The 13,495-nt window shown below is 35.3% G+C and overlaps 2 protein-coding genes across 3 annotated transcripts; one reads left to right on the top strand and one right to left on the bottom strand.

Annotated features, from left to right (window-relative positions):
- Positions 1–360: 360 nt before the first annotated feature.
- On the bottom strand, positions 361–5,165 carry LOC6643984 (alpha-tocopherol transfer protein). Of its 2 annotated transcripts, none has more exons than XM_002067024.4 (6): positions 5,049–5,165; positions 1,494–1,659; positions 1,332–1,426; positions 926–1,270; positions 688–866; positions 361–615 (listed from the first exon to the last, which is right to left on the bottom strand). In XM_002067024.4, the coding sequence occupies exons 2-6, from the start codon at positions 1,627–1,629 to the stop codon at positions 498–500; spliced, it is 873 nt and encodes a 290-aa protein (XP_002067060.1). In that variant the 5' UTR covers positions 1,630–1,659; positions 5,049–5,165; the 3' UTR covers positions 361–497. The 2 variants fall into 2 exon arrangements, with proteins under 2 accessions (XP_002067060.1, XP_046866761.1); XM_047010805.1 differs by lacking the exon at positions 5,049–5,165 and adding an exon at positions 3,101–3,170.
- A 1,320-nt stretch (positions 5,166–6,485) lies between these two features.
- Positions 6,486–13,151, top strand: LOC6643983 (DNA topoisomerase 2). Its single transcript, XM_002067023.4, has 4 exons — positions 6,486–6,714; positions 8,098–8,685; positions 8,749–9,172; positions 9,245–13,151. Exons 2-4 carry the CDS (start codon positions 8,119–8,121, stop codon positions 12,613–12,615), a joined length of 4,362 nt encoding a protein of 1,453 aa, XP_002067059.1. The 5' UTR covers positions 6,486–6,714; positions 8,098–8,118; the 3' UTR covers positions 12,616–13,151.
- Positions 13,152–13,495: the final 344 nt, after the last annotated feature.

The raw sequence follows: 13,495 nt of genomic DNA, 5'->3' as shown, positions 1-13,495 counted from the left end.
TCGCCGACTTGACCGGAACAAATTTTCATTCCATGTGGGCTCGTTTCCTCATTTGATTTGGTTATTGCCTTTCCAGTCAGTTGTCATTGTCCCCATTCGCAATGATGTGGCCATATTACGATGTGTGCGGCTGTATGGTTCGGCAAATGTGTCAAGCATTAAATTTCATGTTGAACCTAACCTCAAATTATTATTCCTAACCTCAAAATTGGCAATGAAACAGATTTCTGAATTATTTCGTTTAAGGATTGAATGCAAATGGTTTCGACCTACTTTAACATTTTGAAATGGAACACTTTAACAAGAATATCTAGAGATAAACATAAAGATGTCTGTAAAATGAAATTCTTAAGCACAGAATCTAAAAAGTAGTTAATTTCATATATATTTTTTATAAAAATATAACACCAAGTGAGTTAAAAACATGCTATTCACTACTTTACCCTTCTTATATAAAAATTGTTTGCGAGACATAATAAATAAATGCAAGTCCATGGTTAGTTGAATATGAAACCCAATTGTTCCATTTCCTTCTGTACACCGCTACCCGCACACTGCTGTTCCATCATGTCCAGCCACAATGTATAAGAGTAATCCTCATGCAAACCACCATATCTGAAAGAAAAGAAAAAGAAAAAAAAGTTTAGCGGAAGGTCACTTTAAGAGGAGAGGAAAATCTTTACATACCGCTTGGGTAAATGTTCCGGATTGATGTGCTTATGCAGTGAACTCATATCACTACCATGAATATAGAGACGTTCTTTCATTGCAGCGTTTAGGAAGGGCTTGAAAATTCTAAAAGCGGTATTGAACACCCAATTCTGATTCACAATATGAAGCGCAGATGTACGTATAGGCATGGATGTCTGAGAAAACATCATAAGAAATTAAAAACAAATACATTTAAGGCTTTCTTTCTACTCACCACTAAGAGGGCAATCATCTTTTGGGCCACACTTGGGCTCAAATGCAGAATGTGCTCTAGGGCCAAATCTTTCAGATCAAAGATACCAACGCCACCCACTATCTGTGAAATGGGTTCCAAACTACCCAGCTCCTGCAATAAAATGGTGGCACGAAATATATCATCTACATTAACCCGATTGGGTCGCCAAAGTCCAAAACGATAGATAAGTATACGACGACCATGTTGATCCCGATACGGTGTGACTGTCAATATATCCGAATCGCCCAAATGACGTAAGTCCAAGGGACGGACTTTCTCATAATAGTTTTTGTTTTGTTCACGAAACTTGTGATAGTTGCTCAGCTATAAATTTAGAATTTCAATATTAAGTACCCATAGATAAACTTTCAATATGAAATCTTACCAATCTATAGCTATTTTCAATCTTCCAGAAACGGGCACGTAAAAATTTTTCCAAAAATTTATCATCATTACGATGCAATTGAAATTCATTGTGCTCTATTCGAAAAGAAATGTTTGGTTTAGTAAGACATTTTTACAATCATTTATTGAACTTTAAATTTACCTAAAATATAACTTCGAAATTGTTCTATTGTCTGTTGCTTGGTCTTTGGACATTCACCCTGCTCCTGGGCTATGCGGCGTATGTGTTCAGGAACTTCCTCCTCGGTTATATTCAACTTATGCTCTATGGTGGGCATTGTGCGAGAACCAGTTAGGTTAGTATTAGTCTGGCGAATAAATAAAAATAATCACATCGATGATTGGTTTTTTGTTTTTTTAGAAATTCGAAAAAGTTCTCGTAGTATTGTTAGAGAATTTCTACCTATTATGCAAAGTTCAAAAACATTTTTGATTGCTGATAACTTTGTAATTCAATCTAAAAAGGATAATTTGGGGAATTAATTACCCGAAAAATTCTAGCTTATCTGGGTAAAAAAAAACAATTTCAAAAATCCCACAGTATTTGGAAGATTGTTGCATCAGAAATGAAATGGATACGTTCACTTATAGCCATCTTATTTATTAAAAAATTATTATTTTCATACTTCATTAAAAAAAAAACACTAAAATCATCCTTGCATAGGCTTAAACTCTGATTTTTATAAAGTACAATAAAAAAATGTTGAGCTATCTCCGTGACAACAAGATGAGTCGTGATTAGGATACCATTTTATCCCAGGAAAGTTTGTCATTTATGATCCGAAAATTAGCTGATTTATGACTACTTTAATTAGAAAGACGTTTCCAAAACAATTCGTATATGTATAATCAGAAATTGAAATTGTGAAATGGGTTTAATTAAAGAAATGTTTAAGAAATATTTAATATTCAAACAATCTACAATCTGAATTACCTTATCTTTTAAAATCAGAATATTATTACAAATCTAAGTATTCTTCAATACATAAATAAAAACTACAAAAGAAGAAGTAAAGTTAAATTGGCTTATTTTATTGATATCTTTTAGTGAATTTTTTATTTTAAACTTATCTGAGAATGGACAAAAAACAACAAGTAGCTGAATTGGTAAGAAATAATTTAATTTCCCTTTTAATGTATAAAAAAATTAAAAAATAATTTACATAAAAACATGAATGTACGCAAAAAAAAAAGATCAAGGCATCACTTTATACCACATTTTATCTAAGTATATTTTGGAAAACATTGTTAAAATCCATATCCAAGTATCTCAGTGCAGGGCCTCCCTTTTTACCAACCCCTCCGCTTTGCACTACATTTGTTACTGAATTTTAGAATGGCAAAAAATGGAAATGGCTATCCCATAGGCATTAGATGATCCAATTTCAATGAATCACAAATGTTTTTACACTCAACAAACACTTGTCACAATGTTTTATACAAGTTTTACTAAGTAAAACTAAATTATTCGCAGGCTTTTTCTTCACAATACAAACACAACACATTTTATTAAAATGTACACTTATTTTTGTTGTTGTTATATTTGGAATACACTATAATTAACCTCACGTATCCCAACATTCAGAGACATTGACATTGAGTGGGCATATCAAGTAGAATTGTTAGTTATATTGTTTATAAATGAATTAATTGGATCATTTTCAACTTATTTCACTTTACTTTTAATTTATCTATTATTATTTTTTTTTTTTTTTGCTGTTTCTAATATTGCTTAAGATTTTTCTTTACCATTTTATTAGATTTCCAAATATCAAATGGATTAGAAATTTTTTCTGTCGCGCTTTGTTCGACTTCAAGTTTGAAACTGAGAATCCAAACCAAATGTTCTCAATCCCATGAAACAAAAAGTCAACAAAGAAAAATAAGTTGATGTTGTTGTTTGTCGTTACACATGTATTGTGCCATTAAATATTAAGTATAAACCATATGAAGTGATAACGGAAAAAAAACAAAAAAAAAAAGAAATACTAGCAACCCATTGAACCATTATCAGTTCCAGTACCAGACTTGCCCTCGCCATTGCCCCGAAACTCGAACTAAATATGTACATGCATTTGGCTTCCAATATTTCACTGATAACGCCACAAATTGCGGTCGATGATTCTCGGATCTAATCAGGGGTCGTGGTGGGGTCTCTGGAATATTTCTCCAAAAAAGCACGTTTCTCCCTGTGTGTGTCTCAAAGTGCAAGTTGCAGCTGTGCAAAGGTTCTTTGCTAAATATTTTATATTTGATTACAAATATAAATATAAATACATACATTTGGTGCTAGTTATTACTAGTCATGGTATATATTAGGAGGGTGTTGCCACAATTGCGGTTCCTGGCTACGCCCATGTACATATACATGTGCATATATTAAGTACCTTTTGCCAACACCCCGTCAATCTTCACACCCAAGTGCAAATACATTCATTTAGCACCCAACTTAAAATAATTTCTGGTTTTTGATTTTTGGATCTGCAGTTCATAATACTAATAAATATGTATTACCCCATTGTAGTTAATTGTCGTATTAATTGTATCTTTTAGACAAGATAATGAAAGGTATCTACTACTATACTTCATGACTTAATTGGATCTACTTATTGTAGTATAAAATGTAAATATACTTTGTTAATCCACTTACATATGACAAATATGAGAAAAATATGATGATTTTTAAATGGGGGTGCATATAATTAAAGTTCTTTATAATAAAGTCAGACTAGGAAAAACAAACCTCAGTATACAGAATATGAAAGAAATTATAATATTTTTATTAAAAATCGTTACATTTTATTGAGCTCAGCTCTTTATTTTTAATTTATAAGATCAAACTCTTGATTTTTATAAATATTTGATAGGAAACTGAGAATAATTTTAATATAATTAGTAACTTCATTCTTTTTTTCGCCCAACGTGACTTCTTCAATAAGTTACATTGGTAATAATAAGGCTTTTTTCATATTTTATTGTTTTTTGGGAAAATCCCCAAAAAATAAGTTTTTCCGTTATTTAATAATCAGGGGAAAAAAACATATTGAAAATGTTATTGCATTAAGACAAAAATGAATTTGTTAACCACATTATATGGAAATTCATTATAAGATTTAAAAAACAGAATAATTTAATATGTATGATTATGTTTTATATGCATATGTACATATGTATGTAATAATAGAAGAACATCTAATATTTTAATCATTTAAACTTTTGGATTTTTTGTTATAATTTTTTCAAATGTATTCAATATTTCTTTAGAATTTCTTCTAAATTTCTTTAAAAATTTACGTGTATAAAATTGAGTTCAAAATTTATATTAAGTTTGTAAACTGTGTGTGACAGTGTGATTCCTTTAAATAAAATGTATAACTTTTTTGGCTTATTCAATAGATGTTTCTCAAGAATGTCCTTTCATACAATATTAACTTTACAAACAATTTGTTTTAAAACGTAAAAGTATTTATGTGGCGAATATTCGGTTAAAAAAATCTATATTTTGTTTATGAATGTTAGCAACTTGGTTAAGCGAGAAAGTGTTGGTCTAAAACAGATAGTTTTGAAATTAAAGATGGGTTGTGTAACTTCAAATAATTATTTTTTTACGATTCAAAAATAAATATTCATGAGAAGTAACGTTTGTTTTACGATCGATTCAGTATAGAATTATGAATTAAATCCAATTTATACACACCTTTTATCTATGAAATGGTTTCGTTGTTTAATTGCGGCTTATCACACTCTCGAGAATTCAACTTTTACTTAAAACTCTCTCAAAACGAAAATAAATATCATAAATGAAGCGAAATGGATGAAACTCCGTCACAGCAACAAACACACAGCGCCGCATAAAGATCGCGTTAAAACTGAACTCAAGATCGTCTAGAACAGAACTTTTTATGACTTAGAACACAAGACAACATGGGAGAAAAATATAAGTAAGTATTATGCACAAATGTACATACATATGTATACATATATCGACTATGTCAAACCAGTCTGGCAAAAAAACAATGAGATAATTTACAATTTACTTGATAATCATCTTAAAAAAACTGAAAAAAAGATGCTGCATTTTAAATACACTCTCAGTATTTGTGGTTATCATTAAAACGAAAGCATAATTAATTTTTTTTTTACAAATTGTTATTAAAATAACATTATGGTGTTTTAATGCTTAAAAAATGCTCGAAATTTGTTACCTATAAGATAAGAATGTTCTTTGTTCTATTCGCCGAAATTATAAAAATTCTATATAATTTACGATTTTCAGGGAGTCCAAAATCCAAAAAAATGACAAATATCACGTTTTGTTTAGAAAATAATTTGTAAAATACATATATGTACAAATAATTGATCTAGTCAGTATTGTTAAAAAGTTCATTAACTGAAAAACTTCCATGATCCTGATGAATATTAAAAGTGTAGATACTCTTCTCAGGGTATGTAATGGCAAGCGAGAGTGAAATATTAATAAAACGAACTAGAAAAGCAAGTTTCCGTAAAGCGAAGCGAAAAGAGAAGAAATTAGGAAGTTCATTGAGCTGCCTTTGTGTCTCCATTGACCAATGCATTCCTAGGCAAAAGTTATCTCAGTTCTTAATTAGCCAATTAAGTGGAAATGTATGTGTATATACTTACATACACACATAGATATGGAATACATTTTTCTTCCAGAATCGTAAAAATGCAATTTGTGTGAAACTTGATTCTTGAGGCAGTCAACAAAATTGACGTCACAAGTTGTTGGCCAAGGTCAGATTCTGACAAGGGGAAACCTGTTTGATTAGCCATGTTGACTGACTGCAGCATCAGTTAGTGTAAATGTGCAGTTGTTACTCACTTTTTGAAATTAACCGTAAAGACTTGAGCGCGCATGTGTAAATTGATGTAGATAAGAATGCAATAGTTGGTCACTCTAATTAACGAAATACCGGGAAAATTAGTGGGAGTCGGGTAAAAACAGTTGGAGATGACAATTCAACGATAATGGGACCACTCTATAAAAGCGGTTAAAAATCTGTCTATCGAAGGTGCCATCGACTGACTTCCCACCACTATTGCATTGTATTTGCTTTTTTGTGTTGTAAGTTGAAAGTGTATTTATTAAAGAAAAAAATTAATATATTAAGTGTGGGTGTTTTTTTTTTACTTAAGAGTTAGGCTAGTAGAAAAAATAATAGCAAGAAGCCAACTGAAACGCTAGCTTTTGCATTTCAACTCGTGTATAAGTATTTAGCGAGTTGTTGCAGTGCGGCGTCTTCAACTTGCAAAAAATTTCAGCGCTTCTTGTGCCGCGTTTAGTTTTGCGTCGGCAACTAAAACTATACAACAAAAAAACTGTACATTTTATCTCTAAGGTAAGAAAACAGATGAAATTAATAACAACAAATTACGAAATTAACCAATTTTTGGTATACATAACCAGCGGCATTTTCTATACATTTCTTTTCTTGCTTCGTTTTTGCTTCTTTTTTCCCGTCGCTTTGCTTGGCAAATTAAAAATGGCGTTTGCCGGTACATAAAATATGCGCAATTTAATTGTCCAAGTTGAAGAAAAGACAGAAGTATTTGAAAAAATATAAATTAAAAGTGGATTTCAATAGTGCTAAATACATATAATTGTCTCAATATTAATTTGTAATTAACTGCAAAGTTATTGCCGGTTTGGCTGCCGATGCCGCCGACTTACATATACACATTTCGGTCTTAGACGACGGCGCGCCGAAGCCGACAGCGAAATTTACAACAATCTCTAAAACTGTAGTACAGTCAAAACGATAAATAAATAAATATGTATGTCTGTTCATAGGCCGCTTCAAAATTTTAAAAGACATCTATTGCATAGCCCTACATATTTTTCGGTTGATGCAGTCCCCCATTCACCCCTGACCCCACGAGTGTGCGCGCGCGTTTGCTGACTGTTCAAGAACATTATGAAAGAGTAGAGAAAATGTTTTAAACACAATACCCAGTACAGTGAAAACTCCTCATCAGAGATTGATCATAGATTTATTAAAATTATATAGAATAATGATCTCATTTATATTGTCTCATATTATATCTCATATTATATTTCGGTATCAGCGTGATAAATTGCCTAAATTATTAAGTAATAGTAATGGAGTTTTGAAAATTGTCTAATATTAGCTCCATGCACTAACAACCGCGTTTAATTTCAATAGAATTAGATTTTAAATTAACGGTTAATGAAATCATTAAGTTCTAGAGCTATCAACAATTGGCCTAAACGTTACTTAATATTTTTTCCATTTTCGCTTCCGAATTTATATTCTGATCTTCATCAGAAATTGTCTTCATTAAAATCTTGAGAATTATAAATACTTTGGCTTAATTAGTATGGTTATACCCACAGACATCTTGGAGCGTGTCAAAAAGTTGATAATGTACTGTGAAAGATCTATTTGCGGATCATCTTGTAGATGGACAAATTTTACAGCCATTGAGCATGATTATTATACAAAATACGTTACCGCATGCGGACAAAATGATTGAAAAGCGTGACTGGTCCGCCTACGGGAGTTTTCACTGTAGCCTATAACCTATAACTAGGCCCTAAGACTAGCCAATCTCAAAGAAAGGTCATCAAGCATGTGGGATGCAGTCCAATATTCCGAATATTACACCCTATGTTGATATTGAATTATCAAGAAGAGTTCCATCAGTTTTGATAGCAAACAAAACCCATTAATAACGAAATTTGGCAATTTGTATATTTTTAGCTTAACGAAAGTAGTGACAGAATGGAAAACGGTAGCGGAAAATCTGGTGGAATGTCCATCGAGCAGATGTATCAGAAGAAGACCCAATTGGAGCATATTCTACTACGTCCCGATTCGTATATTGGCTCCGTTGAGTATACCAAAGAGCTAATGTGGGTCTATGATTTCGAAAACAATCGTATGGTGCAACGTGAGATCTCTTTTGTGCCAGGACTCTATAAAATATTCGATGAGATCCTTGTAAATGCGGCCGATAATAAGCAGCGCGATAAGTCAATGAACGCGATTAAGATTGATATTGATGCCGAGAAGAATGTCATCTCCATATGGAATAATGGTCAGGGTATACCAGTAACTATGCACAAGGAGCAAAAAATGTATGTACCGACAATGATCTTTGGTCATTTGTTGACCTCCTCAAATTACAATGATGATGAGAAGAAAGTAACTGGTGGACGTAATGGTTATGGAGCGAAACTCTGCAATATATTCTCCACATCTTTCACTTTGGAGACAGCCACCAAGCAGTATAAGAAATCCTTTCAACAAACATGGGCCAACAACATGGGCAAAGCATCCGAGGCAAATGTGAGTAAAAATAAAACGCTGTAAATTACTTGCAAAGACTTTTACAATTTTATTTAATTGCAGATTAAAGATTTTAATGGCACTGATTTTACCAGGATCACCTTCAGTCCAGATTTGTCTAAATTCAAGATGGAAAAATTGGATGAGGATATTGTGGCACTAATGTCGCGTCGTGCATTTGATGTGGCTGCCTCAACAAAAGGCGTCTCCGTGTTCCTTAATGGCAATAAGTTGTCTGTGAAAAATTTCAAGGATTACATTGATTTGCATATTAAGAATCAGGACAGTGATTCGGGTCAGCCAATTAAGGTGGTCTACGAGGCCTGCGGTGAACGTTGGGAGGTGGCCTGTTGCCCCTCGGATCGCGGCTTCCAGCAGGTTTCGTTTGTCAACTCGATTGCCACCTACAAGGGTGGACGGCATGTTGATCATGTGGTCGATGGTGTAATCAAGCAGTTAATTGAAGTTCTCAAAAAGAAAAATAAAGGTAAGTAAAATGTAATATAATGATAAGATCACAGCGAAAACTAATTAATTGATTATCATCTCATACCACTAGGTGGCATTAACATCAAGCCCTTCCAAGTGCGCAATCATCTCTGGATCTTTGTCAATTGTCTTATCGAGAATCCCACATTTGATTCTCAGACGAAGGAGAACATGACTTTGCAGGCGAAAAGTTTTGGCTCCAAATGTACATTGTCTGAGAAATTCATTGCCAATGTATCGAAATCGGGCATAGTTGAATCTGTATTGGCTTGGGCTAAATTTAAGGCCCAAAATGATATAGCCAAAACGGGTGGCAGAAAATCTGGCAAAATTAAGGGTATACCCAAGCTGGAAGACGCAAACGAGGCTGGTGGCAAAAATTCCATTCAATGTACTCTCATCCTTACCGAGGGAGACTCAGCCAAATCGTTGGCTGTCTCTGGTTTGGGTGTAATTGGTCGCAATTATTATGGAGTTTTCCCGCTGCGCGGTAAACTTCTCAATGTGCGAGAGGCGAACTTCAAACAGCTCACAGAAAATGCTGAAATTAATAATCTCTGCAAGATTATTGGATTGCAGTATAAGAAGAAATATTTAACCGAGGATGATTTAAAAACATTACGTTATGGCAAAGTCATGATAATGACAGATCAGGATCAGGATGGCTCTCACATCAAGGGATTGCTAATCAATTTCATACACACCAATTGGCCGGAACTGTTGCGTCTGCCCTTCCTTGAAGAGTTCATTACACCCATTGTGAAGGCGACCAAGAAGAATGAGGAACTCTCATTCTATTCATTGCCAGAATTCGAAGAATGGAAGATGGATACACCGAATCATGCAACCTACCATATAAAGTACTATAAGGGTTTGGGTACTTCAACCTCTAAGGAAGCTAAGGAGTATTTCCAAGATATGGAACGCCATCGCATACTGTTCAAGTACGATGGCCAAGCGGATGATGATAACATTGTGATGGCATTCTCGAAGAAGCATGTCGATTCTCGTAAAACCTGGCTCACCAATCACATGGACGAGGTGAAGCGACGCAAACAACTAAATCTACCCGAACGATATCTCTACACGAAGGGCACAAAGCATATCACCTACTCGGATTTCATCAATCTTGAATTGGTTCTATTCTCGAATTCCGATAACGAACGCTCCATACCCAGTCTAGTGGATGGCCTAAAGCCTGGTCAGCGCAAAGTGATGTTCACTTGCTTTAAAAGGAATGATAAACGCGAGGTTAAGGTTGCTCAATTATCGGGCTCAGTAGCCGAAATGTCTGCCTATCATCACGGTGAAGTTTCCCTGCAAATGACCATTGTGAATCTCGCCCAGAATTATGTCGGCTCGAATAACATTAATTTGCTTGAGCCCAGAGGTCAGTTCGGTACCCGTTTGACTGGTGGCAAGGATTGTGCCAGCGCTCGTTATATTTTCACACTGATGTCGCCGCTTACTCGTCTAATTTATCATCCACTTGATGATCCATTGCTAGACTACCAGACCGATGATGGTCAACGCATTGAGCCTTTGTGGTATTTGCCAATTATTCCAATGGTTTTGGTCAATGGCGCCGAGGGCATTGGCACCGGTTGGTCCACCAAAATAGCCAACCATAATCCACGCGAAATTATTAGAAATCTGCGACGTATGATCAATAGTGAGGATCCATTGCCAATGCACCCATGGTATAAGAACTTCAGGGGACGCATTGAATATGTCTCTGATGGTCGATATGTTCACACAGGCAACATTCAAATGTTGCCCGGCGATCGCATTGAAATCACTGAATTGCCTCTGGGCGTTTGGACGCAAACCTACAAGGAAAACGTTCTCGAAGTCCTTTCGAATGGCACAGATAAGGTAAAGGCAGTTGTCTCCGAATATCGCGAATATCACACAGATACCACAGTTCGATTTGTTGTCTCTTTCGCTCCGGGTGAATTTAATCGTCTCCGTTCGGAAGAAGGAGGATTCTATCGTGTATTTAAACTGACGTCCTCATTGTCGACCAATCAAATGCACGCATTCGATCAAAGCAATTGCCTGCGTCGATTCCCATCATCAATAGACATCTTGAAGGAGTTTTACACACTTCGTGTGGAGTATTATTGCCGTCGAAAGGATTATTTGGTGGGTCAGTTGACAGCACAGGCGGATCGTCTTAGCGATCAGGCGCGATTCATTCTCGAGAAATGCGAAAAGACTTTGGTAGTGGAGAACAAACAGCGCAAGGCTATGTGTGAGGAGCTAGCTAAGCGTGGCTACCGCCCAGATCCAGTGAAGGAGTGGCAGCGCAGCATTAAATTAGAAGATGCTGAAAAGGACGAGGAAGAGGATGAGGGAGAAGAGGCTGGCGAGGCTGCAGCCAGCGGTAGCAAAAAGGTCAAAAAGGAAGTTGATCCCGAAAAGGCGTTTAAGAAGCTAACAGATGTCAAGAAATTCGATTATCTACTGGGCATGTCCATGTGGATGCTTACCGAGGAAAAGAAGAATGAATTACTGAAGCAGCGTGACTCCAAATTAAGTGAGCTTGATAATCTAATGAAGAAGACACCACAATTGCTTTGGCTCGACGATCTAGATGCTTTAGAAGATAAGCTGAACGAAGTGGAGGAGAAAGAGCGCCTCGAGGAACAGGGCATCAATCTGAAGACGGCCAAGGCCTTGAAATCACAAAAGGGTGCTGCCGGTTCTAAAGGTCGTAAGGCCAAGTCAGCTGCTGGATCTGGTGCTACTGGTGACGTCTTCCCTGATCCCGAGGGTGAGCATGTTGAATTTAAGGTAACCGAGGAGATCATTAAAAAAATGCAAGCCGCGGCGAAAGCAACTCTCAAAGAGCCCAAGGAACCTAAAGTTAAGAAGGAAGCAGCACCAAAGGGTAAGCCCAAATCCGAAGAAATGGACGAATTTGATGCGCTCGTCGAAGGTGGTGCAAAGACCTCACCAAAGGCTGGCAAAAAAGCAGCAGCAGTGAAGAAGGAACCGGCAGAAAAGAAACCCCGTCAAAAGAAGGAGAACGGTGATGGTATGAAGCAGTCGAAGCTCGACTTTACCAAGGGTAAAAGAAAAAATGCCAATTCAGATGATGATGAAGACATGGAAGTGGTGGATGTAGCTCCACGTGCCGAACGTCCTGGACGTCGTGCTGCATCCAAAAAGATTGATTACTCCTTCCTTATATCCGACGAGGAAGGCGAAGGCGGTGGAGCTGAGAAAACGGCTAGCGATGAAGAAGCCAGTGGTCCGGAGAATACCGAAGAGGATACACCAGTAAAGGTAGCAGGAAAGCGTCAACGTGACGATGAAAGCAGTGGAGGAGCTAAGAAAAAGGCTCCAGCCAAAAAGAAGCGTGTTATCGTAGAAAGCGATGACGACGATGATGCTGTTGATCTTGATGATGATGATGATGATGATTCAGACTATTAGATTGAGGGCCACTCTATATATATTTACAAATATATATACATATATACGGTTAATCCATATAAAGATTGTCAAGTATTTAAAAAAACAAATCATGATGATAGTGAGGGAGTGAAAAGCTAATTCGAAAGTAGATTTAACTTCATACAGTAGTTTATAATTATACTGATACAAAAATACGACACATTAATCGAGAAGTATAACCAAATTGAGGATTCGCGTATTAACTGGTTTTTCATTTTTATATGGTTGAAATTTTTAATTCCATTTTTTATTTTCTGTTTGATTTTCAAAAACGAATAATGATACAACACAAGTAAATCCTACATACTACACATACATAGACTTCGCTACATTCTTTCACTTGTAGCTGATCTCTGATGCCAATTCTCAGAGCCAGCGCGATGATCCACCCACAGCAACAACAACAACAAACCACTACATACATATACTAATTAATGTTTTAAATTGTTTCATAAACATAGTATGTAGTTTTCATAAATAAAAATCTTTTTATGTAAATAAACTCTTGACGTACATATGTATTATCTTTTATTAAATGCTGGAACCATTATCTGAAATACCTCATTCTTGGATTAGACGATACATTTTAATTTAAATCTTTCAGGAAACGTTTTTTAAGAAATTTTTTACTTAGTCGACTTTTTTTCTTAAGTTTTGAAGACTTAGAATTATCCAAAAGTCGTAGAATAAGAAAAAAAAAACATCTAATTACCCTTACTTTCGTAAAAAAGTTGTAGAATACGTAATATAGTAAAAAAAACATAGTGTTTGGTAATGCTTATTCATGACTCAAAAAACTTAATTGAATTATCTAAAACGAAATCGATGTCCTATATTGTTTTCTGTTTAAATAGGTCTA

The sequence above is a fragment of the Drosophila willistoni genome (genome assembly GCF_018902025.1).
Source record: "Drosophila willistoni isolate 14030-0811.24 chromosome 2R unlocalized genomic scaffold, UCI_dwil_1.1 Seg167, whole genome shotgun sequence".
In the NCBI taxonomy this organism is placed as follows: Eukaryota; Metazoa; Arthropoda; class Insecta; order Diptera; family Drosophilidae; genus Drosophila; species Drosophila willistoni.
The sequence above is the reverse complement of the archived record's forward strand: the minus strand, read 5'-3'. Positions and strand labels throughout refer to the sequence as shown.

What these genes read in the sequence shown, in the direction of transcription:
- LOC6643984 (XM_047010805.1), bottom strand. An exon ending in ATTTCGAAGTTATATTTTAG is followed by an intron (nt 1,427 to 1,493) that starts GTAAATTTAAAG and finishes CTTTTCGAATAG; the next exon opens with AGCACAATGAATTTCAATTG. An exon ending in CCGGAACATTTACCCAAGCG is followed by an intron (nt 616 to 687) that starts GTATGTAAAGAT and finishes CTTTTCTTTCAG; the next exon opens with ATATGGTGGTTTGCATGAGG.
- LOC6643983 (XM_002067023.4), top strand. Translation starts at nt 8,119, where the DNA reads ATGGAAAACGGTAGCGGAAAATCTGGTGGAATGTCCATCGAGCAGATG. An exon ending in GCAAAGCATCCGAGGCAAAT is followed by an intron (nt 8,686 to 8,748) that starts GTGAGTAAAAAT and finishes ATTTAATTGCAG; the next exon opens with ATTAAAGATTTTAATGGCAC. An exon ending in TCTCAAAAAGAAAAATAAAG is followed by an intron (nt 9,173 to 9,244) that starts GTAAGTAAAATG and finishes TCATACCACTAG; the next exon opens with GTGGCATTAACATCAAGCCC.